Below are 27,939 nucleotides of genomic sequence, written 5' to 3'. Positions count from 1 at the left end.
TCAGCATTATGAGAAAATATTTTTTGTTGTGTATTATGGTGTTGAAACCATACACTGAATTGAGCAAATAAATAAATATGAAATATGAAATATGTGTTTCTTATGAGCAAGAACATACAACTAGTGAACACAACTAAGAAACTCAGCAGAGCTCAAGAAACACAATTTTTTGATGCATTGCCCTTATTTTTAATGTCACATTTTTCATCCAATGGTACATTTTCAAAAAGTATAGCAGTGAAAAACAACACAGTAAGCTAATTAAGCTAATTATTTTGTGTGACCATAAAGAGTGGGTTAGGAAAGCTTGAGAGCAGATCTGAACATCTTGACCAAATGACCTTGCAAGCCTACGCAATCACATACTGTATGCATCAGATTTTTCAATCCTACAACCTTTTCATGTGAATGCCATATGAAAGTGAGATGGAAACTTCAACTTAAGAGAAAAAGGACATGCAAACTTAGTTTTTGTATGACCTTGACGTACAGGGTGAAATCAGTAATTCTACACACTGTGTGTTTTTTTTCAATAAAAACTGTCCTCTGTCTTTCCACAACTGAAAGTGTTTTTATAGTATATGCCTATGCCTATTATATTATCTTTATCTTATCTTTATCTTTAAATATCTTCAAGGGTACAGACAGAACGGGACAAATCGATAAAGGGTTTTTTAAATAATCACACAGTAATCAAATGTAAATATATATATATATATATGTATATATAAATAAACAGTGTATGTAGTTTTTCAGTTTGTTCCACTGAAACACGTTCTTGATAAAGTTCAACTCATGAAGACAGTTTACTGAATCTTTTAGATTATCCAGTTGGCTTTAGATAAGCCAGGTGTGTAAACATGTTGTGCCGTGTTTTAGATCATCTTTTCATTGATTCATCCCTTTTATTGAATGAAAACTTTATTTTTACTTGTTTCAGGTGAAGATTTAAAAGGTTCCTTGTATTGTCACTAAGTTACCTTAAAACAGATGATTTTTAATACTTTTATTAACAATTTAAAAAACTCATTTTGTTTCGAGTGGGATATGCTTTGTTATAATTTGATAATGGTAGCAGCATTATTATTCTGATTCTTATTTTCGATGTCATTGATCAAATGAAGTGGAGATACAACTTAACTTTCAAAAACTTTTATAATATTGTCCAAAAAGACTTCTTCATCTCCTCTTAACTAAGTGCTTCAGCATTTCCTAAAATCAGCCTGGAGAGCTGTTACAAAATGGACCAATAAAACAAATAACTTCGGACATATTCAATAGTCATATTAATTGAAGCAAAACAAATATTTTGATTGAAAAAGATGAGTATATCGGTTTAAGCTACAGTTATGTGTGTGATTCAACACTCAAATGTCCCAAACAGGCAAATGTAGTGCCCCATCTTCTGACACATCATCCTCCAGCAGTGTGTTCAGTAAAGGAAGACGTTTTGAAGAAATATGCTGATAGTTGTCAGAAGCATTCCCGCTGCCAGGGCGCAGGTCTGTTCTGGAGCTGCAAGAGAAAAGAGTCGAGGTTATAGAGGTGCATTTCTGTTTACCTGTATGCATGTTACAAATAACACAAAGGTAACAGACATTTGACATTTCAGCAGACATTAAGAATTCACTTAAATCCATACTTGAATAAAAATAAATTTCTAGGTGTAATAATTGATCCTAAACTTTGTTGGAAGCAGCATATACATAATGTAAAAAAGGAAATGTCAAAATCCATTGCCATTTTGTATAAAACAAGGGATATCCTGAATAAGAATTCATTATACACACTTTACTGTTCTTTTGTAGTAGTACCTTATCTGACTTACTGTGTGGAAGCACGGGGCAAAACATACTACAAAACCAACACAAATTCTATATTTTGATTGCAAAAGAAATGTAATAAAATAAAGTTTTATGATTTAGTTGAATTAAAAACAGCACAGATAATCTACAAAGCACAGAATGTTCAAAATGTATTCAGAAGCTGTTTGAAATCAGAGAAAGCCGTTATGAACTTCAGGGCACCGGCGTCTTCAGAAAAAAAAAAAAAAGTAAGGACAAAAAAAGAAGCAGAACTGTGTATCTGTCAAAGTGCTGAAGCCGAGGAATAGTTTTTACAATGATTTAAGAATGTGTTGTTCACTTAATACATTAAAAAAAAAAATCAAAATAGGGTAATAAACAAATATAAAGATGATACGTGAGGATTAGTATTTTGAAAAGATTGCGATTTACAGATTGTGCGTTGTTTTGACTCTAATGAAATGTCTCATGAAATGCTGGGACTTCAGTTTTCGTTTCTGTATCAGTTTTTGTATCAGGTAGTGCAATGTTTGGTTTGGTAGTGAAGTTAAAGGGTTGCCTAACAGAGTACGTTCTGTAAAAAGTGTGGGCATAATAAGACATAGCTTCGGCCACCACCTTTTCAGTCAGTTCAATCCTTAAATGTATTTTTTTACAACTTTCAAATTTACTGAAATGATCAGATAATTATGTGTTTGTTTTTTTTAAATGCTGACCAAAATAAACTTAATATCATCAGTTGCACTTAATATCATCATGAAATGAAATGGGACAATGCTTGTATTGAATGTTGATGCTGAAATCCACACTTTATACACACAACATTTGGAAGAAGTTGATTTTTTTGTGCTTTAAGCAGTCAGCTCATCTCTCTTATCTAAATCTTATCCCATCTCTCCCCCTATCCCTTTCCAACCCCGGCGCAGTCTAGGCCTGTGAAGGCTGTTTCGTCATGAGCCGGGGATCCAGCCGAAGATTTCTGCCTTTTAATAAGGCAGTTTTTTCTTACCACTGTAACTTTTGCTGCTTTGCTAAAGTGCTCATGATGGATAGGCCGGGTCTATGTAATATAGCAATGAGTAAGGTCTTTTTACCTGCTCTTTTGTAATGTTAACAGACAAAGAGTAAGGTATTTTACCTGCTTTTTGTAAAGTGTCTTGAGATAACACTTGTTATGAGTTGACGCTATACAAAATAAATTGAATTGAATATCAAAATTGAACTGAATATCAAAACGCTTAGTATGAGTCAGGGCTTCAAGCTGTCAGAAAGCTTGAAAACTGGCGTTCAAATATTGCAGGTATTTTTTTATCAACTTGATTCCAGTGAATTCACAAAGGATCTCACAGGACAGTGGACTGTTTGGTTTGTTTAGCAGAGAGCATCTTACCGTGTGAGGAGGTGGTGTCCTGGACACTTGTGGTAGCAACAGTAGTACGTGTAGTAGTAGTAGCAACAGGAGTTGTTGCTGGTGCAGGAGTGACCACGAGGCTAACAGGTCCTGAGCGGATAGTGTAGGTTTTGGTATACACACCGTCGATCAGAGTTTTTTCAGTAATGGTGCGGCTGCAAATCTCAGGGCACCTCTGAGAGGGTAGCGTGGAGATGCAAAGATTCACCGTGCACTCGACGTACATCTGCAAAACACAAAGCAAATACATTTACAAAAAAATAAGAGGGAAGATAGCATTTAGGAGCTGAATGAAAAAAAAGTATGTAACCTGACTTCAAATATTTGTAAGACTCTAATAGGCGGTGAAAAAATATTGCAGTGACTCATTTTGAAACTGTGTAAGAAGAAATGCAAAGAAAAGAAATGGAGGGAAAGTTTAATCCTAAACAGAAGAGACCATGCTAACAGCTGTGTGTGGCTGCACCAGGCTGTAACAGTAGCACTTTGAGCTACATGCTAATGTCATCATGTTTTCTATCAGAACTCGGAAAAACAAATTACTTGAATTAATTACTATACTTCTTGTTCTTTTATCTAAGTAGTTTCTATTGTATTTCAAAAGTGATTTTGTTCTTTAAATAGTTTTTAGGTAGATATATATTTGCTTTTTTCTGTGACACTGCAGGGAGCTGGGACAACACCATTTCCTCTTTTACATTTCTGCAGATTTATAAATAAAATTATAAATAAACGGAATCTATCATCTATACTTTATGTTTCTTGTTTTTTATTGATAAATATGATAATAATATTGACATGAAAATGGTACATAAAAAAAGAGGCTAACCAAAGTTATTACAATTTAGGGCCAACAGCATGATAGCATGTAGCAAAGCTAAGGATTATTATAATGCAGGTATTAGATCATATACTTATATGTTTTTTAAAGTGACATTTTTTTTTAGTCAATTATTATTTATTTTTTTGTCAGCCATATGTACACATTTGAAAACAACCTATGCAGTGAATGTCAACCTCATGATGGAGCTAGATGGAAAGTAATATGATTCTTTCTCAGAGGACCATAGATAATTGCAGGCAGTGGTTCAAATATTCAGTCTGAGCAAAAAGGAAGGCCAACTCCAAATAGCCCCATAGCTAGTACCGTTAAAAATCTACAATTTAAAGTACAATTAGTGACATCAGCCTCAGCTCTCTCTTATCAGGGCTAAACTCTACATAGTTCCTCTTCATCACTGCGGTCTATACGTGCCTTAATCAAATATTTACATCCTTTTTTTTCCACCAAAAAGGTTCGATGTATTTATGATATTATTTACTCATTTATCCCACAAGACTTGTCATGGGGAATTTTAAATGAATGAAAGAATTTAGAAAATGTTATGTTTAAGTGTGTTGCATGAAATCACGTACAGTTGTCCCCTTGGTCTTCAAGTTGCTCAAATCAAGCCGGTAAATCTTTGTATTGAGGTTTGTTGTAATAACCTCTAAGGTGCTGTTAGAAGTTGTACACCTGAAAGAGAAAGAGTGAGAGAACTGTTAGAACCCATATAATGTACTTGTGCTAATACAGAATCAACATTTCTATCACCCTCGTATAAACTGTATCTGTTCTGTTCAAGTTGGCAGTCACTGACCCTTGGTTCAGAATGGGGAATGACACAGCAAAATCCTCCGTCTCAGACTGTAAACAGTTGCTGACTATCATCTCGGCTCGATTGATGCTGCAGTTGGACCTCACATGGAGGTCCAGCACGTTAAGCTTGGACCCGACTTCCATTCTAGTAGTAGAGTCGATGAAACTGGCAGTGGTTCTGTTGGGGGAGCTGCTGGGGGTGGTGTAATTGGTGAAGCTGCTGGAGTTGCTGCTGGAAGGAGTGTTTATCTCTGATAGAGGTTCCACTTCTCGACGTATTCGACTTGGAGCCATTCGGAGGGTTCGGAGCTCTGGGTCGCGTGTGAATTTTGCAAATGGCCCATATCCAGGACTGTAAAATTCTATCCAATACCTCACAGCACCAAAGGTCTCCTTCTCTGTGGGAATGCCGAGCTGGAACTTCGGCCCCTTTGCCTGGACTCCAGGGATGCGGCAGGCCAGAGGGAGGATGAGGGAGGGCGTGCGTCTGACCAGAGTGTACGGTTGGACACTTTTCAAGGTGTTGGTGTAAACCAGCTCTGAACCAGATTGCTGCAGAAAAAGAGAGGAGGCTGGTGAGAATTGTCATAATTCATAATCAGTTGAATAATCTGTCAATACGAATCATATTTGAAATTAGTTGGGCAAGAGTAGCGTAGTTAAAGAGATGTTTTATTCCATTCGTTCACTGTAAGTAAATGGGTAGGATGAATATTTTTTGTTCGTTTAATGATTTGGCTCCACCTTGTTCCCTTATCACTCTTCTTTTTGATGATGTATCTTGCTGGTAAACTATGTGTAGTTGTTTTTTTTATAATATATGTTTTGTAAACAACAAACAGCTTGTTTGCCTGAGTATGTCGGCTTCATGTTGCTTTCCTTACCCCCAGGTCTGTACTGGGTTGTAACACCCAGAAAGTAAACAGCAGACTGAGAAACAGGGTTTTTATTGTCCTATCCACTTAAAAGTTTCCACATTGTTCCACCGAGGTTGCGGTCAGAGGTGCGATGCATGTAACCAAACCTGTACGAGTACAAGTTAAACGACTTGAGGTCAGACAGTATAAGAAGTAGACTGTAATTAGCCTGGAACATAGAATTCAGCAGTGACCACACAGTATAAAGACGACAGGGGGGTTATGCATTGCTATGTTTCCATCCTGATTGAAAAGTCACTGTGGTAGCAATGTTGTCCATCGCAGGTAGCAATGTCATAAAGCAGAACTGTCTTATTATCTAATGAACTGAAAATGGTAACAACATTATTCAACTGAAAAGAGGAATCGCTTTGTAAGTTATTTAACCAATGATGTCTGTGACGTGGCTGTGAATCAGTGAATCATGTTCGATGTGTCCTTGGGCAAGGCACTGAACCCTATAAATGTGTCTGAACGGGATTAGTTAATACTGATTGCTTCCTACAGAGGTGTGGGTGTGAATGTGTAGGTGTGACCTGCGGTGTATGAGTGCTTTGAGTAGTCTAAGACTAAAAAAGCGCTATACCAGCTCAAGTCTATTTACCATTTACCATACTTGTAGGAGCCATAAATGTAAGATGATTGTGTATTTGGTGTCATGGGTTGTTCACTGATTTGTTTATTGTTTACGGTCTTGCTTGTTCCTGGTGGTGGGTGTGTTCACCGGAAATCTCGTGGTGATGGCAGTGATTAATATGGGCCGCACTCACCTGTTCACCTGGTTTTTGGCTCGGATGGAGAGAGGGGGTGAGCGTGGGAAGAGACAATTTCTGTTGACCGCCACACTATACTGCACTGCGATCGCAAGTTTATTCGATGGCCTGATAACAGCGGTTGTAGTATCTTGTTTTGTTTTTGGAAGAATAAATGACTGAAGCATCTTGGATCTGGAAGTCATTTATAACGACAGCGCGTCACAGCTTCACTCCCGTGTTTAGTCCCCAAACTTTTTGACGACCTGCAAAGGCCGATATAGCCGCAATATTAGTCAACAGAAATCTTTTCAATAAAGTTTTGATCTTCGGAATTGGATCTCAGTGGAACCTTTGGATCGCTTTGACGACGTGGAAATCAGATGTTTCGGAGGGATGAACGCCACTCAACACAGCAATGGAAGCGGTATGTAACATTGTGTCAATTCTTGCTGTGTAAATTGTTTTGTTTGAACACAGTTTTGGATTTGTTACTACTGCTTGTCCATTGGGGACGTGTTGTTGCCAGTGTGTGTTTATATATAATTATAGCATCGTAATTCACCTACATATATCTTATCACAAGGACATTGAATCATATACACCACATTTTTTGATTTGACAAATTCATAAGAGATGAAAAGGACTACAAGAAGGGATATGTATGTCCCTGGTGCCAACATAACCAAAACTCTACAAGAAAAGTCCCCACAATTTCTCTTAAAAAAAAGTCTACCAGTAAGCCAACTTGTTAGACTGAAAATAATCTGTGCTGTCCCTGAACAATATGAAAATAGCAAAGCAGAGATGTTGACCAAATTTAGGGAAAGAAATTACCAAGAACATTGGCTTGTAAATGCAGAGAACAAGGTGGATTCAAAGAGCAGAGAGGCATATATGCCCACTACCAAATCTTTTAAATCCAAGCCACACCTTGTCTACTGCACGACATTTACCCCTAAAACCAAAAACATCAGATATAATTTTAAAACACTGGCACGTTCTTCAAAATGATCCACAATTACAAAGTGTTTTTAACGACCCACCTATGGTGACCTTTAAAAGAGGCAGAAATATAAGGGACAAAATACGGTTTTCAGAGGGCATTTGAACCCTCTGAAAACCGTAATGATAAACTTCTGTTAAGTCCCCTCCAAGGTAATTCTTAGTGTGGTACCTGCATTAACTGCCAATATACCAAAAACCTCAAATATTTTAATCACCCTACCAATGGAAAAACTATTAATATTAAGGATTTTATTACATGCAAATCAAAAAATGTGGTGTATATGATTCAATGTCCTTGTGATAAGATATATGTAGGTGAAACTTCCCGCTCTCTAAAAGAACGGATCACTGAACACAGGAGTGCTATCAAAAGGAACGACATCAACAGCCCTGCTGCAAGACATTTTAATGAAGCAAAACACCCAATCTCCTCTCTTTTTTTCCTGGGCATAGAAGCCATCAAACTTAACCCAAGAAGTGGTAATATTAATTTTATCAGGAAAAAAAGAGAAGCATTTTTGATTTTAAAAGTTTATTTCCAGGTGGGATGAATGAGGATTTTTCAATCAATGAGTTCTTATAATGTTTTTATGGTTTTATGCTCTTCCAATATTTTGCATTGTTTAGTATACACATTTTTAAACATATTGTAAAATTATTTAAATGTATTTTTAAATCCCTTGTTGTATTTGTTTTGTGTCAAAAGCCTCCTTAGTGTTCTTCACCTTTTCTTACTTGTGCAGGCTTTTAACCACCCCTCTTAACCATCCCCTTGATCCCTACCTGTTCACCAGTTGTGATGTCAGCCTTGTTAGACACGCCCTTCACCTCCATGTTACCTGGCCAACAAACCAGCCCACCTTGCATGTGCCCTATTGGCTGATAAACACATATGTGGAGGCATCTGATTGGTTGTCCCTACCTTTTTGATTTTGTTTTACCTTTCCCTCTATTGTGTACCCACCCTATTTAAATGATGTTTGTTAATCTGTTTCTTGATGACCCTGATGAAGGCCACGAGCCGAAACGCGTCGGTTAATAAAGTTGATCTTCTCACTACAAGTGTTGCTGGAGCATTTTGACCCAGTCTAGTGCTCTTACCGGGGCCGGTGTACAGGACTGTACGCTATCTATTGTACCAGTTTGTGTCAAGTCTAAAAAAGGGGATCAGACACTGATTACTTACGCCTTCCTGGATCCTGGGAGCTCGGCATCATTTTGTACCGAACGGCCAATGAACTCACTAAATGTCAGAGGAAGACGGACAGGCATTCTTCTTCGTACCATGGGTCAGGAGAAAGTGGTTGGAAGCTATATTGTTTCAGACTTGGAAGTAGCTGCATTGGACAATGATTGTTCTTGTGAACTGCCTGATATCTTCACACAGAAAAGCATGCCCGTGCATCGAGGTAACATCTGAAAGATGTTAAAATAATAGCGGTTGATTCAGGAATTGACCTGCTAATCGGAACAAATGTTCCAAAGGCATTGGAGCCATGGCAAGTTGTTCGGAGTGTAGATGGAGGACCATATGCAGTCAAAACTATGTTGGGCTGGACTGTGAATGGGCCTCTGAGAGGAGTTGAAAACAGTGACACTTCTCACGGACCGCAGGATGTCATGGTTAACAGGATCTCTGTTGCAAAACTGGATGATCTGTGGAAGCAGCATTTAAAGTTTGATTTCCCTGAATGCAGTCAGGATGAGCAGGTTGGATTCTCAAGAGAGGATGAGAATTTTATGGCTTATGTCACTGCCTCTGCAAAGTTGGTGGATGGACACTACAGTATTGGGTTACCTTTAAAGAACAAAAATGTGAAAATGCCCAATAACAAGAGTGGCAGAACAACGAACTCTGAGCCTCAAGAAGAGGTTTTCAAAGGATGCTGCATTTCATGGTGATTACACTGCTTTTATGACTGAAATAATCTCGAAGGGATGTGCAGAGGAAGTGCCAAAGGAGGATCTGGAACGCAGGGATGGTCGTGTATGGTATATACCACACCATGGTGTATACCATCCAACAAAGAAAAAGATTTGGGTTGTGTTTGACTGTGCTGCAACTTTTGACTAAAGCATCTTGGATCTGGAAGTCATTTATAACGACAGCGCGTCACAGCTTCACTCCCATGTTTAGTCCCTCGCGGCAAACTTTTTGACGACCTGCAAAGGCCGATATAGCCACAATAATACTGATCTGTGATACTGAATACAATCTAAAGGGGAAACAAATAAAACTATACTGAATTGATAAAGAATTGAAATCAGAGACTTAATAACTCAAAAAAATTTTAATCTTATTTTTCCATCTGTTTCCAAACAGTCAGACTTGACTCCCCCTGCTGGCCCTAAGTAAGAATGCATGTTTATTGCACTTTCACATGCTTCATTTTTTTAAACATAGCATGACACACACAGTGTATGTTCAGCTGTTTTTTCAGGGGGGGTGTTAAGTGACCTCTTAGGTACTGCCATTGTCCTTCATGAAGATGAGAGTACTATACAATGTTATAATGTTACAATTTCCTTAAGCAGACACTTTTGTCCAAAAGCGGCTGCTTAATGAAATGTATTGTTTTCTTTAAAAGCTGGAGAACAAAGCGCAATCCATGAAAACTAGAAGTCCCCAACTACTGATGCAGTGCGATGCATTAGAAAAGTTGTTTTAGCTTTTTAAAAATGATTAGGTAAACGTGAGGAGAGAAAGACAAAACAAGATATCCTTTAAAAAAAAGGAAGAGAAGACAGAAAGGTGGAGCAAGTTACCACAATCTTGGTTCCACAGCCAGACAAGGAGATGGTTGCAGTCAGGTGTGTGCGGTTGTAGACAACGGGACAGGTGGGGCTGTTGAGCTGCAGCTCAGAGAGGTCGATGTTCCTCAGGGAGGCGACAGGAAGCACCAGAGTCATCTCTGTCTTCTGACACTTCAGCTCTGCAGGTGGACAGCAGCACATTCTAAAGTTTTAGTACATGTTCACACTGGGACACGCTTAAGCTTTGAATTACACATATAACTCTTCCAACTAAATGTTATGTTTTCATTGTCTCAACCTGTGCCATCAGGTAGTGTCTTCATCTCCCCTGAAAAGAAAAGAAAAGAAAAGCACATTTCAATAGGCAATATATTCTGAGAAATGTTGCTGTGAGGAGGAGAATTTTTTTATTGCTATAGTGAAGCATAACTGTCACTCTTGTAGTGAGCTGAAGGTCTTACTTTGGTACAGCCACACACATCTGGGCTCTGACTGCAAACTGCAAAGACAAGAGAGGCAAATCAGACCATTTCAAGTACATACAAATATGTGAGAGAGGGAGCACTTTCTGGACTCAAATAAGCGTGTTTGAAGTGCTCTTTGGAGAGAGATACGCGATGACATTGAAAGAGGAGTTTTCTTATGATTTGTTCATTTTTGAACATAATATCTGTGTTCTAAAAATATGTACACATGTTCAATATGTGAACATTACTTCCCTTGCATTGTAAGCAGGTCTATTTGTGAACAATACACTATAAAAGACATTTGCTGTAGCTGCAGGTTTCAGGACTTGAACATTTAATATATTAGAGGGAGTGTATGACAAGAAAAAAAGGTCCAGCGATGGATTTCGAAAAAGAAGGTTGCAGTTATTTTGGTATGAGTCATTACCCGCAGGGGAGCAAGATGCCCTGTTTTACGTAAACGCTGTAGGACATAATTTACATGTGACGTGCTTTTACATGTCACATGTACATTGTGTGTGTACTCGTGTGTGCACAAGAAAGAACGATACAAAAGTGAACGCAACTAGTAATTCTGCGACTGTGATGTATTTCATATTTTTCAATTTGTAAATGTTTCGTGTGCATTTTTCTTTCCAAATACCATGAACAGTTTTTCTTATTTTAGTGCTGAAAACGTTTGAGTGTCTTGTAAAGAGTAACTAACAAGTATAAAAGGTTTTAATGTAGCCTGTGGCATGTCAGATCATGTTTGATCGTGGTGTAAAGTAGGAGCCTTTATAACACTATTTAAACACTATAGTATTACAGATTACTTTGACACACAATATAGTATTTACTGTATTTTAAACAAATGAAATGTTGGTATTTTGTAAAGAATTCTTATGTGATTCAGATTCAGACTCCTTACACTTTACCCTTGTCATGGATGTGGATCCATTTGAATGGGTGCCTATAACTATATCACTGGTTTTCTCATTAGAGCTTACCTCTTAGTATTCACAGCAAAGCAGATGGGCAAAAGACGGGTCAGATTGTTTTCAGAGCGGATCCAGGCTATGCTCATCTTGGCTAGTGGGCCGATTGATCTGAAGCCGACCCTGAAGAGTTCAGGTGGACCAACCACTGCGACCTCTAAAACACTGCAAATATAAGATGAGATAAAAACACATCAAGATGGCGTTGGCTGGACGAGTGGTTGCTTGTTACAGCAGCTCTAAAACACAGAGAAACCTAAACTTTAATGTTCTAAGCTGTATTTATGAAAGTTTGCTTAAGAAGCCTGTTCTCACTTAAAACCATGCAAGAGGTTTGAATGATTGTTCCCTATAAGACCTCAGCTTTGTCTCAAATCACAGCCTTGCTCAATCATTCACTACTCAACATACTTCACACACTCAACAGTTTGCTCAGTCATGATGTTTGTAAAGAGATTTCTAACAATTATGCAGGAGTTTCTGGATGACTTCCACACTCAGAGTTGCGACACACAAATAAAGAGACGCACCCCTCCCGCTGTGACTCAAAGTTGATGTCGAATTTCGCCTCGTGGTACGGCAGGACAAACAGCATGGAGTCCTCTCTGGGGGTCACACCTGTTGCCAAAGGTTCATCGCTGCAGCTGTTAGTCGACTCCTCCACTAAAAAAATATAAAAAAATAAACCTTGTTTACATTGCAAGATGTTTTTCCCTGAAACTTTTGAAAGGACTCAGACGCTTCCGCTGCAGTGACCAGCATTTTCATTTTGTTCGGAGATTTTATTTAATTCCTCCTAAAGTTCCTGCTTATTAATAAGTAAAGGTCCTTATGCCTGATTCCAGCTGATGTGTTAATACGTTTTACGAAGCAATGTAGCTTTGACACCAGACGATGATAAAAGAAATGGTACATTTATGAAGCATATGTAATCCTTTTGTAAAATTGTGTTCTCGGCTTGATGGAGGACAGGGGAGAAAATGTAAGGAACCAATATGGGACATAGCTCAAACTCAAAATATTCCTTAACAAAAGCTGTTATGTTTCAACATGCTGAGGTATATTGTTCTGATTCTGTACGTCTATATGATTACTGATAATAGATAACATTGATGTTGTTTTATCCGATCGACAGACTCACCAGTGAGAGACAGGTGCACTGGGACAGAGCTGAGGGGTTTGTTGTCTGTGTTCTGGATCGATGGGGGGACAGGAATCAGGTCTTCTGCCATCAGGTAGATGAAATACTGTCCTGCTGCTGCTTTTCCATTGAACTTTAAAATGCATTTCCCCTGATGAGAGAGGAAAAAAAAACAGAGCACAACTTTATGTGATGTTTTCACTGAGCAGAAATAACCTCAGCATGGTCAACAACAAGGTTAGTGGGTTATTTCCATGAAACACTGGGCATTGTTTCTGATTTTTTGTGGGTTGTATTTTCCTTAATTTGCAAAGCAGAGGGCTGGAAATGTTCAGCTGAAAGTCAAAGAACCTTTGAAGGGATTGACAGGAAAATGCAATAACAGAAAGAAAACTTCCTCTCGTGCTTGATTCATGGTATAATTCACTTACAGATACTGGCCCTGTCCCTATCTTTCGTACTTCTCATTCAACCATTATTGCTAAACCTGTTTTTTTTCCTTACTGAGACATCTTTGTACATAACTTTGCTTAAAACTATGTTTTCTGTTTTGCTTTTAACTTTATCATGACTACCAAAGAGATTATTTTTGATTTAAAGTCTCAAGTTTTATGATACTGATCACAACTTCCAGTAAGCCTTGGGTTAACTGTTTTTTTTTGTTCGTCAACATGTATTTGAAGACATTTTTAAATACCTGTGTTGTGTTAGTGTTTGTATAGCTTAGTGCTGAAGTAAGGCTCACCTCATCGAGCTCTAGAAACGAGTGCTGAGGACAGTTAAGACACTCTCTTTGTTGTTGGCGGGCAAAACGACACTGCACCTTGTCCCCGTCCAGGTCTTTCACCGACAAGGGGATGTGGTGAGGGCAGTTCACACGAGCCCTGATCACGTCACACAGCAGGAGACAAGACACAGAGAGAGAATGAGCAACTCAAACCATACATACCATCAGCACAAAGGTGTAAACAAAAGCACATATGATCCAAATCTGTGCATCGATAAAAGGATTACAGGAAATGGTTGTGTACTGGCGGCTGTTTCCTGAAAAGTATTTTTAGCTACCTGACGTTTTTTGTGTTGCCTTCAGCGTATGTACTGATTTTATAAACAGAGAGAAGTGTGGACAAAGTGACCATGAGAGGTCCAAGAATTTTTTATCTTTTGCCGGTCTAACTGTTTTTAAACTATTGTAAGCTGAGATGAATGGCTGCTGCTGTAAACCTAGCTACACATTTACTGTACAGCTGTGAGTACAACCATCTCATCTACACTAGGGGCGGCTGTGACTCAGTTGGTAGAGTCGTCGTCTCTCAACCGGAAGGTCAATGGTTCGCTTCTCCAGTTCCAGCAGCCACATGTCTGATGTGTCCTTGGGCAAGACACTTAGCCCTGAATTTCCCCTGATGCTTCATCGGTGGCTTATGAATGTGTATGAATGGGATTAGTTACTTCTGATGGTCTCACTACTTCATGGGTGTGAATGTGTAGGTGTGACATGCAGTAGAAAAGTCTATTTACCATTTATGGCAACAAAAAAAAAGTTTTAGTCATCATGTCATACCTTCAAGTTAGGTAGTCTCTCTCGTGATGTATATTTTTCCATTTCTGACTCTTTTACTTATCTGAGCTCTATGTAAAGTAAGACTTTTCTGTATCCTTGAATTCTTAGCCCTGCGTGATTTGTGTTTCTTAAGTTTATATTTTCCTTTTTTTTACATTTATTACATTTTAATAAATTTATTCATACATGCCTCTGCTATAGATCTTTGGGAATCCACAATATAATAAATAGCAAACATTACAATGTGTCTAAATAAATTCACATGAATATGTAGTGTGGCATTTGATCATTACCTAAGTGGAGGAGGGAGAGCGACATAAGCAGGCTGGTTGAGTCTCCCGCTGTTTTCCCGAACCACTGGAGCTGCATTCATTGATACATAAACGTCTGTGTTGGAGCTACACATTAAGGAAAAACGTGTGTTAGTGTCACTGAAACAATGTGAAAATTGTTTTGATCATACTTTAACGTTTCCTGAATCAAATCCCCGCATCAAATTAACTATTAAAAAAAAACATCAAACAATAATAAAATTAAACCAATATGATGTAGAACAGAGTAAAACTGAAGTTTAAAGGACATCAAAGGACAAATCAAAGCTCCCCGTGCTGAAGGGCAGGATTAACAGAGGAATGTTAAAGAAATAAAAGAAATGAGCACAGCCTAAAAAAAGTCATGAGACACTGATTGGACAGATAAACATAAAAATTTTGTTATTACTCGAAGAAAAGATTTCTACATCAAGTGAAACCTTTGATTCAACATTATTCTATAAAAGGAAGATCTGTACATGCGGACCGAAGATAAAGAGATCTATGTTGTTTATTTTATCATACATTAAAACTAAACTGTATCGTGCCTGATAAGTTTTCATCAAACAAAGTCCTGAACAGACACAACTACGTCTTCTGTTTCACATATAAAATGTCAACAACAAGCTAATACGAGTTATTTATTTACTCAAGACGTGACAAACACAAGGTGGATGAGGCCTTGTAACTATGACGAGCCAAACACCACAAACAAGAAGCAGCAGCAGTTAAAACAGAAAGAAGCCATTTCTTCCAGTATAACGATGAGTTGAGGAGAATGTGTTGCTATATAATAGGTTGGATTTTAGATGTTTGAGGTCAAAGATCACAGGACGGTGTATTTGTATGTCACATACCTTAAGCTCATGGTGGATTTAAAGTTACTGGGGACAGTTTTCTGCCACTGGCGGACACACCAGCCGGGCGCTGGTTTGGTGCCCTGGAAGGGTAACGAGGTTTTGTGGACCAGACAGTCCTCCCCCGAAGCACAGAGGCTGTTCATATTTGGACAAGGACCAGGAACGATGGCACTGAAGTGAGCGCGCACCTGCAGAAGCAAAAAGACAAAATACATTTTCTTGTGAGCATTGATTAATTAAAGACTGAGTGAAGAGAATTCACCTTAGGCTAAAGAACCTGTAGGGCAGGTACAGTCTGTCATTACTCACTGAAATATTTTCACTCATCATCGTGTTGTTCAGGAGGTATTAGATTTGATTCAAACAAAAGAAAATGATCTAAAAGCCAAGCTGCTAAGCTTTTTTGGCACACTGAAAACCAATGGCACAAAAAAAAAACGAGTCAAAGAGGGCGCATAGTGGTTAGTGAGCACGCCCCATGTACGGAGGCTAAGGTCCTCCGAGCGGGCGGTCCAGGTTCTAATCCAACCTGTGGCTTCTTTCCCACATGTCATTCCTCATGCTCTCTCCCTGATTTCCGACTCTCTCCACTGTCCTATCTCGGCGGAAAAACAACAAAGAAAAAACACATTATGATGACAAACACATTCTTCTTAACGTCTGCCAACATGTAGGTTTGATTTCTTTGCTTTCTTTGTTGTTGTGATTCTCAGTAGGATCTACAGCCCTACTTTTGTAATGAAATAATCCATCCCTCTTCTCAATGACTCAAAAACATGTTCAAATCTCTACCTTGTGAACATACAGGTTTTTTAAACAAGCTGCTATTCATGATGTTTAAATCAGAGGATTGGATGTTTGTTGTTTCATAAAAAGATGAGTTCTGCTTTACAAACATGTGAAATATGTTCACTTTAGTGGTTGATAGTAAATGCATTGGTCAGATAGTTGTATAAATATTTAGACTGAATTCTTTTGTCATATATATGAGGGCATGAAAGAGTTGCACTCTCTGATTTACACATGACGGAGGGAGAGGCTTTTGCAGAGCTCGATGATTGCTCATTCATTAAAACTGGGTGATTAATGATGGGAATTTCAGAAGCACTAGTAAATTTGAGATTTCTTTCTTTTTTGTATACAGCTCAAAGTAAAACAACATCATCTTTAATTATCCTGTCCTACAGGAACATCGCCTGGCCTCAGTCTATCTAACAATCATGGACGTCAGTTTTACGGTGAATGATGTAAGCCCCCACAATGATTGAGGAAATGAGACGATGCAGGAAAGTGTTGTTGATGGAGATCTTGTAAAAAAAAAAAAAAAAGAGTAACTTTTTGCACTCAAGATAGACAAGGTCATAAAAACACAGGTAGTCAGACATTGGAACTGTTAGTTAAAGGTCATATAAACATATCAGTAATGGTCAAGGCAATCAAAATGGAGAGAACCCAGACCAAGGGAGGAAGTAAGGCAAGACAAGAACTAGAAAATAAAACAAGAAAAACTACGGACACACAGAGAACTCAAGAATAGAACAGTCACAACACACACAGGACGTAGAGGAACACGAGGATAAGAAACAACAAAATAAAACAGGAAACACTAAAGACTAAAACAGCAATAAAAATACACACAAGGGAAACAAGCAACAAGAAGGAAGAAAGAGAGAAGATAAAACAGGAAATGAAATCCAAACAGTGAAATAAACAACATTCAAAAAGAATGACACCTTCATCACAACACTGAACAGTGTTTGGGTAAATCACTGATCTTCCTCATTTCAGGGAGTTCAACTATAACTGATAATAAGCTCAAGTCTTAAACAGACTTCTCTTCCTCCCCCTGGAAGCTAAACTGGTTTGGCGTGCATACTAAACTCATGACGCTCGTCTTTGGCTCCGTGGTACTCATTACCTTCTTCATTATTGTTTTGGTTCAGTTATCTCAACACAGGACAAGAACCGGTTCCAACAAACAAAGTGTAGCAGCAAAAAAAATGTTCACCAAAGGTCTCTGTTCAGGCTGATTATGTTTTAATGAAAACATTGTTGTGTTAAATGCTGAAGGGAAATTGTACCTGTCTCCTGATGTATTTATGTTTCAGTTTGTTTGATTTAAGATATGATTCTAACCTCGGGACAATTCTTCTCCTGATTCTCTAGTACTACATGATCCTGTTTCTCTAGTACTCCATGATCCTGTTTCTCTAGAACTTCATGATCCTGATTCTCTAGTACTTCATGATCCTGATTCTCTAATACTTCATGATCTTGATTCTCTAGAATTTCATGATCCTGATTCTCTAATACTTCATTATAAACTCAAGTTACCCCACACAAACACACAGCAACAAACAATAAAATAAACGATTTGTTAGGAGTATCTCATTCAGGTCAGCGACATGGAGCACCACAGGGACCAGTACCTGTGCCCACAGGGTTTCACAGTGAGGTTTTATTGAGAGGCTGTGTGAATTCCAGGGCTTAATTGTTTGAAATGTGTAATGACAATTGAGCTTTGGGAGAGATTAGGGTGTGGAGAGACCAGCTAATTCTGCAGCAGCGTTAGCTATGCGTGTGAGTTTGACACAGTTTGTGACAGCTAGTGTGTTGATAAACAAACACGGATCAGTCGAGCAGGATGTGTTGAACAATACTTTGGTACCAGACTCAGACGCTGAGTTTACACTTGACTGATAGCCTCTATATTTCTATCCTGTGTGAGTCACAGACATTTGAATCTATCTACAGCGATTATTGGCTTAATATGACCTTTAAATAAAGAATCATGAGGCTACGATTAGTTTTGCTAAATTTCAAAATGAATTGCACTCGCTTCATGTTGCCAATTAAATCTTAAAAGGTTACATCTCATGTTGATAAGGCAAATACAAAGAGCCTCTTCATTAACACATAAATTATTAATAAGTAGATCCTTTGTCTTCCAAGAAATTAGACAAATGAGTGGATTCATTTTAAAACCTCTGACTTTGAGATATATTTATACTTCTGTCTAAATAATTACCTGTGAATGGGTATAGCTGTAGGCAGATTGTAAGAGTTCTAAGTCTGACAAGTAATATAAACCCAATGGAAATTTTGTCGTTCTTTGTAGGCATGGAGTAAAAGAAAAGTAAAACTAAAGATTTATGATGTCCAGTAACATAATGCCGAATGTATAAGGAGGTAACTTTAAATAGTTAGAGTTCATACTGTTGCGTAAGGCAACACAGAAACGTCATTGACTGATAGAGATTACGAGAGTATCATGGGGTTAATTTCAGGTGTCTAAATGTTTGGATACAAAGACACAAAAGGGTTTTTAAGATGAGATTTCTCACCTGTTCTCCTCCATGGCTCGTCAGGGGCACGACGTGAACCGTCAGTCCCAAAGAAGTGGCATCGCAGGCGGGGCCTAACAGGAGGAGAGTCAGGCCCTGCAGCAGGATGCTCAGTTTGGATCGCTGCATCTCAGCTCCTCAGCTCCTCAGTCATACAGGAGGTCTGGACCTTTGGGAAATACAGAGACAAGCTTAGGTCACAACCAGGGCTCATTATTCTGAGGTTAAGAGTGTTTCTTTTTTAGAGTGTATTAAGCTTAGCGTCAATTAGCTGACATCATGTTAGTTAAACAACGACGACAAAATATGACTCAAAATTAATTCACATTATGATATGGACATCATCTCAGACCTACCCAGCATTATGATCGCTGACACTTTGTTAGTACGTATTAGAACGACTTTGCCATTTTTCCCATGATGGCCACTTTGCCAATGATTGTCAATGATTGTGAGATCTTGGTCAGCATGGGTCAGCGATGGTCTGCACTTTGTCAGCCATGTGTGTTGTGTTTCTGTGTTGTCTGACCATGGCTGAATAAATCTAAGATGATCCACAGTCTGTTTCACGATTTCATAATTGTCCATCTCATACAGAAATAACCCCCACCTAACAGTGGCGTCAACGAACAGTCGACAATGATCACTTCAGACCCAGGTAAGCAATTCAACTTTTTTGCTTGCCTGGAAGAAGTATTTCTTATTAAAAGACCTGTTGGGGACTATTTCTGTATGAGTTGGAATATTAAGTATTATTAGATTGGACATTTATAAGTACTGTAGTTGAATTAAATCCCACAGTGTTGTATTTCTGGATTTTATGAAATTTAAAATTGATAATTAATGTTATTGTTATGTTGTCTATGTTTTACATGGTATTGCTAACATGCTCATTAGAGGACTTTCTGCTGTGACAGAGATTATCTTTGGGATTAGAATATCGATGTTATATTTGTGAAAATTTCTTTGAGGAACATAGAAATAAACTGCAGTGTGGACACTGGCAGAGCTGCAAAGGTTTGCACCTTGGTGTTAAAGTTATGTATAAATCAGGGGACTAGTGCAGCTAATACTTAGCTGTAGGGGTAGGCTTGCAGAATAAAATGCGTAGAAACCCTTTGTAAAATTGTATTAATTAATTAGAGAATGATAGCAGCTCATGATTTTTTTATGTAAAAAGGATTTTATGGAAAAGTATCGATACAGAAATAAGAAGAATATGGAATAAAGAAGAGTCATTTATAGCAACTTGCAAACTGAATCAAAAGGTGACTGCAGGCAGATCGTTTCAGGGACGTAGTGTTGGCTAATGGAAAAAGAATAATGAAGAAAATGACTGAAATAGGCCTAATATGTGTTGCTGGTCGACTGTCTTGTTTTGTTTTGTCTAAAAGTCTCAAGCAGTTGTCATTTTGTTTTCCTACTGTCCAGAAAACTAGATTTATCTGACTAAATTTTACAAATTCAAAATTTAAAAAAAAAGAAAATGTATTAAAACAGACTTGTTTTATCTTATGGTTTATACAAGGGTGCACTATATTTACTCATTTGTTGTGTGTGCATGGAACTAATGAAGTTATTGTTAAATGATAAAATGAATAAAAATAGGAAAATAATAAACTCTTAAACAATAGGTAAAATAACTAACCATAAAAAAGTGATAACATAGGTACCACATTTCTAACTTTTAGCAGATTCATCTGTTAATAAAATTGCTCTAAGAGAGTAGATCTAGAGCAGATTAAGTTTTATAATATAGAACTTTATTTGACTTGTTTAGCAGTATGGACTGATAATCACTATCCTATAGAAGGTAGCTTTGACAAACAGACATTGGACTGGGATCCATGGTTTTAATAAATAACACTGCAGCATGTGATCTTTTGTGGGATAGAGACTACATGTTATCTGTGTTTAAAGCATGGGATTTCAATGGCCTTGTAACATAAACAAATGATAAGACAAAAAAAAATGGGACCAGTAAATTAACTAACAGATAAACTAATTCTACAGTTTTTTCATAATGCATAACATGTCAGTAAACTAAGACATGTTAAACCCAAACATAACTGTTAATGCATGACAAGCTGATATTATGACATACTGTATATGACGAGCTGTTTGTATACTCTGCAATGACTGACACAGAGTCAAAGGCAGATACCTTTAATCATAATTTTTCTCCTACAATGGTTTATCTTTTAATACTCAGACAGTATTAGAAATCAAAGCCGAGAGGATGGAATGTGTTATTGTATGGTTAGCAATGACAGAATTTTAAATCTTTAGAAAGAGTAGGACTTGTTTTAATTGATCAAATATGCTAAGTATTTACTCTGTTTTGTTTCTGAGTGCTCTAAGCAGGTGGTAGATTCCGTTCCACCAGCTGAGACCACTGTGCATTACTTCCAACCAGGTGACCACTTCCTAGTTTGCAACTCGAAACCAATAGGAAGCAAACTACACTATGAAACACCCACATAAATGCTTCAAGTAATCAGAACTAGTCAAGGTTAAAGGACAACTGCGATACTGTACAGTACATGCATCCAGAGTCTATGTGGCACGACAAACATTAGACACAACAACATCACATAACCACATTCTGAACATGTAAGATATTTACAGACTGATCTTCATGAACAAACATGTTAGAGAGCTTCTCATTCTTAATCTTACAAAGATATGTGGAGCAATACAACTGTATTTGATTTGACTTTTCTTTTCTTCTCTGAATCAACAGAAACAATCTGATGGTGAAGGGACACAGCAATACTCAAAAGCCACACTTGAAATGGGCACGTAAGATTATCCCGGTCTACTCAGTATTCATATTTTTACATTGATAGAATAATTATTTTAGAATAAGTTGATACAACAAATTTTTGTACAGTGGATCGATTGGTAAAGGGTGGAGACGTCCACTTCCTATCATATCGTCCAATAGGAGATCTAAGTACGAGCAACCTTAGACTAAAACATTTTAGGCAAAAAAAACAGAAAAAAACAAACAAAAAAACCCTCCAAATTTCTTTATTTAATGTACCCCTCTTTACTATCATGATAATAGTTTCTATTATTATGAGTTGTTGTTTTATTTTTTTTATGCATTGATTCTAAGATCTATCAACTCAGTAACAAATTTTACTGTTCAAAACCTGAGCCTAGACGGTATAAGTACTACCACATTTTTCTATGGAATCTTAAAGCTTTCTCAATATTTTTGTTTGAATTAAACATTTTTCCTCCTGTTTTTTGGGTAGACAGGAAGGTCAGATTTGTGTTTATTTTAAACATCATGTGAGATTTCTTTCATTTCTTGTTAGCAGAGATTTTGTTGGTTATTTTGGAGTACCCTGAAGTCATTGCTTCCATTCTATTGATTATCTACTTAAACATTTTATCTATTGTTGTAAAAAGAAAAATAGCAAAATAAATAGAAAATAAATAAAAAAGCATAAAAATAAGATGAATTAAAAAGTGCGGGATGTGATATAAAGTATTTGATTTTGGTTTGATTTTAAAGAATGTTTTAGATATCATTAAATACATTAAGTTTTGATTATTTAAACATCTTTGTTTTCAAATGTTCTGTAAATTCACCACTGACATTATCTTTAGATTTCATTCTTTGACACTGAACATGATCTGAGTTTCCAAATAGAACATTAAAGGTTTTCTACCTTTTCTGTTAAGTTTTGGTATCTTGTATGCAAGTATGTGACCTGTGATCTTTACATATGTTTTCTAACCACTCCTAAAACGTTTTGATGTTATGTGGACAGTGTTAAAACGATGTTATTGTCTATCATGGGTGAAACTCAGAGGCCATGTACTTAAAGAAGGTAATTGGTAAATACCTCAAAGAGAAATTAAAATCATATTCAAACTTTTCTCCCTTTAAAGAAAAATAAAGCTAAATATTAAAAACGGGGGAACTGTTAGTACGTATTTTCATGGATTCATTCATCTTGATAATTTTGTGGACATATCTTTAAATTGTGTCAACCATCTTAGGGTAATTCTTCTTTTGGGTCTGTGAAGCGTTAACCTTAAATGGGTGAAGCACCTAAGTAGTAGCAGATCTATGTTTGAATAGGAGCCAACTATATGTTGTCAGCAACTGTTTGCTAGACATACAGTCTACATCTGTTACGTATACAAATCAGTGTCATGTCATCTTTATTGTTTTATAGTGATGTACCCAAATGGAAAGGAATTTGTGGGCTGTACCTTCTAGCAGAATATAAGCAACACTGTGTGATGAAGACTTTGCCATTTAGCCATTTAGCCATTTTGCTGATGGCCACTTTGCCAATGATTGTCAATGATTGTGAGATCTTGGTCAGCATGGGTCAGCGATGGTCTGCACTTTGTCAGCCATGTGTGTTGTGTTTCTGTGTTGTCTGACCACGGCTGAATAAATCTAAGATGATCCACAGTCTGTTTCACGTTTTCATAATTGCCCATCTACTACAGAAATAACCCCCACCTAACAGACTTTCTGAAAGAAGGTTCCTGTTTGACGTCTGTCAGAGGGGATTGTGGTGTGACAAGGTGGTTATTTCAAATGTATTGTCTCTGAAAAGATGTGAGAGAGATGATTAGAGTGCTGACTGATGTGAAGCTTTCAGCAGACAGAAACTAGAACGACTCTTCAATTTATGGTGGGGTATGAACAATGTGTGGTTTACGAGGCCTGAAGAACATACTGTACTCTGAAAGGATGACGTAAAAATAGACACGAGGATAAATATCAGAGGTGAACATTAAAACATACAGAACATCACAAATAACACAGAGAGATGTTAGCCACAGTAACAACAATACATATGAAACATAAAAAAGAATAAGTCTGTGTGGACATTTTCAGTGGGACAATACAGGGAGCATGTGACAGTAAAAGACCAACATTAAAAATCACAATCTTATCTAATGATCAATATTCCTACTATTTTAAATATCACGGCGAAATGTTGCAAAACGAAGAAGATGCTTTAAACAGCCGTTGATGCAATGGAAAACATGATGCAATACAAGTGGTATGTTCACTAACAGACAGACCCAGTTACAGCTTCTGTACAGTGTTTAGGTATATTCTACTATTTCAAAAGAGACATAAACATTCTTTCTGTTTTTCAGCATATCTTTAAAAATAACATTGATGATATTAAGTGAAAGATTTTGTGGTGAAATAAAACGTCAGCTCTGTCGATATGTTGATATAAAGATAATCAAACAGGGAGAGAAAGACAAAAAAACCCTCTCTACTTCTAACTCTGTAACACCGATTCTGCTCCTTCAAAGATTTCCCAGACTTTTTATAAACTATAGAAATAAAGTTAAGGGATGTAATCTATGGAGGGGCGGCCAGTTCAACTGTAAAATCTTTCTAAAGCTATTTATGCACCTGGCCATTGTCTTCTTAAGAAAAACAGTGGAAAAGCGGCTTGCATTTTTTCCCAATAATTGGAGCCTTAATTTAAAAGAAAAAAAAAAGAAGCATTTTCACATAATCTTCCCCTTATCGCTCAGCTTTTGTTAGACTTATCAATACTACTTTCATTATTTGGTGCAAAAACAAAACACATGACATGAAAAATGTCTAATGTAAAACATGAAATAACCATTGCACGTGCTCCCAGGCATGGCTCACTCTGCAGGAAGATCTACCCGCTCCAAAAACAGAATTTGGAATTTTCTCCAGACAATGTTCACACTGACCACATAAAAAAAAAAACGATTCTTCTCATTGATCTGAACTGTTTCATATTTGAATCCCCTAATTGTTTTTAAGATTTTTTTTTATTTATTGAAAGACTTTTTTTAGACTAGTTGTAAATTCTGAAACCTTTACCGTATACTTCCCCCCCCATTTGTCCCTATCCTTCTTCCTGCATCTTATCCCATCTCCTCCTATTCCATTTTTCAAACCCCACACAGTATCGGTGGATGGCTCTCCATGAAGATTTCTGCCTCTTGTTGCTAAGTGCTATGCTCATGATGGATTAACGTTGGGTCTTTGTAACATAACAATGAGTAAAGTCTTTAACCTGCTGTTTGTAAAGTGTCTTGAGATAACATTTGTTATGAATTGGCGCTATGCAAAGAAAGATTGATTGACCTTCTTTGATGATTTTATCTGCCCCTGCTCTACGGTCGTCTGTACCCCGACACCTTTTCAAATGAGGGTTCATCACCTCTGATTCTCATGGATTTAAAGAAGAAAAGATGATGAGACAACCAAAGGATTATTGTGACCTGTATTGTTCTCAAATCATATTTAAAGAAACATGTCACATATCACTGATAATCGAAGGCCGTAAGAGGCAAAAACACAGAAAAACAACATTTGATGTTGATGCAGGAACGTAATGGAGCAGGGAAGTCAGATTGGTGCTCCACATTTATAATTATAAGATTCAGCAAATCTGTGATCAGTCCTCCATCATTAACCTCATTATGTTAATAAAGGGTTATTAAGCAGAAGTGTTCAAAGAATGACACACATATTACACACATGAAGAAGTCCAGTATTTACATTTTCATACCTACAAGAGCAGAATTACTCCACCGTCGTTTCTTTTTTTAAAGGCAGTGAATGTCTCTATTTATGTGAAACTAAAGTCTGAAGTCTTTTGTTGAATTGAACACAAAACACAGATTTCTTTTGGTACTCTGGGGCACGTTAGCTGTTGAAATCATGGTTTTAAAAATTCTACCTTCAGCCAATCATATCTCTAAAAATAAGATTTGTTCACTTTTTCAGAGTCGGAAACTTTTCTAAAGTTTGACAGGATGTTCCTAGTAAATGGCTTGTCCAGATTGTAAAGGAAGAATCCTGATTCAAGCCTTACTGTAAGAAGTGTTGAGGTACTCAAAATCGGTCTCGAGACCACTTTTTGAAGGTCTCTGTCTCGTCTTTTGACTCGATCTTGTCTCGGCCTCAGACTGAGCGGACTCCGGATTTCATCACTGAAAGGCTATTTTTCCAAGGCATTTCTGTGATTAGAAGGAAAAGCCCCCTTTCTAAAAGAACAAATAACTTCAATTTATTCATAATTTCCCAAGTTATGGTCGCAACCTTTCTTGGTGTTACGTTCTAAGTGAGTCACTCACCCATTGCACACAAGATGAGGATTTTTCTGTAATATTTATGGTCTGGTCTTTACTCGGTCTCGGTGAACTCTGGTCTTGGGTAAGTCTTGGTCTTGACTACAACACTAACTGTTAGTCTACGGGAAAAGTGCTTAGAACTTTTGTACTTTAGATTTTGAATCAGTTGTGAGGAGCTAAAAATAAATAATTTAAAATCTTTTAAATGCTTTTTGTTTTCATTCTTTTTGAAGATGTCTTTTGCCAGTCTAACTCTCTTCAATTATAATTTTTCATCACAAATTCAAACAAACTGATAAGGTACAATAAAAAGGTGAATGCCCTTTATCACCGGAAAGACAAATGAGGCTGTAACTGTGCCGGCTTAAAGCACCAGCAGCACAAATTCACTAAACCTCTTTATCAATTCTGTTAAAGTAGGAATGAAAAATCCCTATGAACATTAAAACTCTGCAGCCAAAACCAAACATTTGAATCCATCTGTCCCTTTCATACGGTTACAAAATAATCCCAGTACGAGTACTGTGTCACACCTGTTACATTTCTTTATCTTTAATCTCATTATTTTAAACTGACGACGGGGTAAAACTGGGCCTATTGTTTGGTTCTTTTTAAGAAGAACTGGTTTGAATGTTTTTGTTATTATTGAGCAGAGCAGCGTACAGTATGTCTTTAACTGTTGTTCTCTTTGAAGGTGATTTTCAAATAAAAGGTTCAACACTGAAGGGGGACACATTTCAGGTGCATGGTTGATAGTGAGGTATGTTTCAAAACATGTATTTAATAACAGAGTTACAACACACAACTTTAACTTTTCAGTCTTGCAACAGGCTGTGCTTTTTTGAATTACATATTCATTTGTATCAAAACACTGGGCTGTCCGCTCTTACAATTAGAAGAGACCAGCACATTTATTTATTTATTTATAAAGCCCTTTCAGATAAACGTCCTCTGTATCTTTCATCTTTGTTTTAACAAGGGTAGCCATATTACTTGCTCAGTCATGGCTCACCCTGCAGGTTCCTAGAATCCACGCAGAGCTAGGAAGGTCTGTTTTTAGTTACTACGCACCAAACACTTTAAGATATTTAAGATAACCACATTGATAACATGGAGACAATTCCCCGTATTAATTTCTGATCTTAATGATTTGAACTGTTTTTGCTTTGAATATTTTACTTGTTCTTTTGTTTGCTGTTATAACACCTGATCCTTCATTTTATTTGTATCTTGCCTCTTTTCTATTGTTGTCTGTTCCTCAGCAACATTGCAAATGAGGGTTCTCCCTCAATGTGTATTTTTTTTTTAGGTTTATCAGATCTTAAAAATACTTTGTACTGTTCCTTTAAATCCTGTAGAAGACATATTCAACTAGCTCAGCTGCTGACATTTCAAAGTCAAGGTGATTTGATTCATGAGCTACCACAGAACAAACTGAATTTCAGAACTTGTACACACACACACAAAATCCAAGTTCAGACATACCTATTACATACGATCAAGTTAATTTCCCTACCTTAAGCCACACTTCCTGTTCAAAGTCCCAGTTTGGAGTGATTGTGTTCCTTATATCAAGTCTCGAAGTTGCAGTGGAGCACAATAATGAGGCAGTGACAGAATGGAGTTTAACTGGCTCGACCAGACGCCGTGTACAGCAAGAGGCATGACAAAAGCTGCACGCCATGACGAGGGCTTTGTGAAGACTGAGAATCTGAGTTGAGATAATTGCTAAGTAGGTTTGAGCAAACAGTGCATTTCTTGAAGTGATTGGTGCTTAAACCTAAAAATAGTCAGATGATTATAAAGGTAAGGGAAGAATGTTCCCGGTTTACCTTAACTGGCCCAGCTCATTCAAAATGCTGTTTTTACTGCA

The 27,939-nt window shown here is 37.3% G+C and overlaps 1 protein-coding gene across 1 annotated transcript; it reads right to left on the bottom strand.

Moving 5' to 3' along the window:
- Positions 1 to 533: 533 nt before the first annotated feature.
- Positions 534 to 27,890, bottom strand: LOC114920432 (uncharacterized). The gene is made up of 15 exons (XM_065952710.1): positions 27,583 to 27,890; positions 18,951 to 19,119; positions 15,604 to 15,794; positions 14,729 to 14,833; positions 13,617 to 13,755; positions 12,872 to 13,022; positions 12,261 to 12,393; positions 11,743 to 11,895; positions 10,748 to 10,785; positions 10,585 to 10,614; positions 10,299 to 10,465; positions 4,857 to 5,407; positions 4,633 to 4,732; positions 3,196 to 3,442; positions 534 to 1,515 (listed from the first exon to the last, which is right to left on the bottom strand). Exons 2-15 carry the CDS (start codon positions 19,077 to 19,079, stop codon positions 1,433 to 1,435), a joined length of 2,217 nt encoding a protein of 738 aa, XP_065808782.1. The 5' UTR covers positions 19,080 to 19,119; positions 27,583 to 27,890; the 3' UTR covers positions 534 to 1,432.
- Positions 27,891 to 27,939: the final 49 nt, after the last annotated feature.

The sequence above is a fragment of the Labrus bergylta genome, chromosome 3 (assembly GCF_963930695.1).
Source record: "Labrus bergylta chromosome 3, fLabBer1.1, whole genome shotgun sequence".
Taxonomy (NCBI): Eukaryota; Metazoa; Chordata; class Actinopteri; order Labriformes; family Labridae; genus Labrus; species Labrus bergylta.
This window is presented reverse-complemented; position numbering and strand designations above follow the sequence as displayed.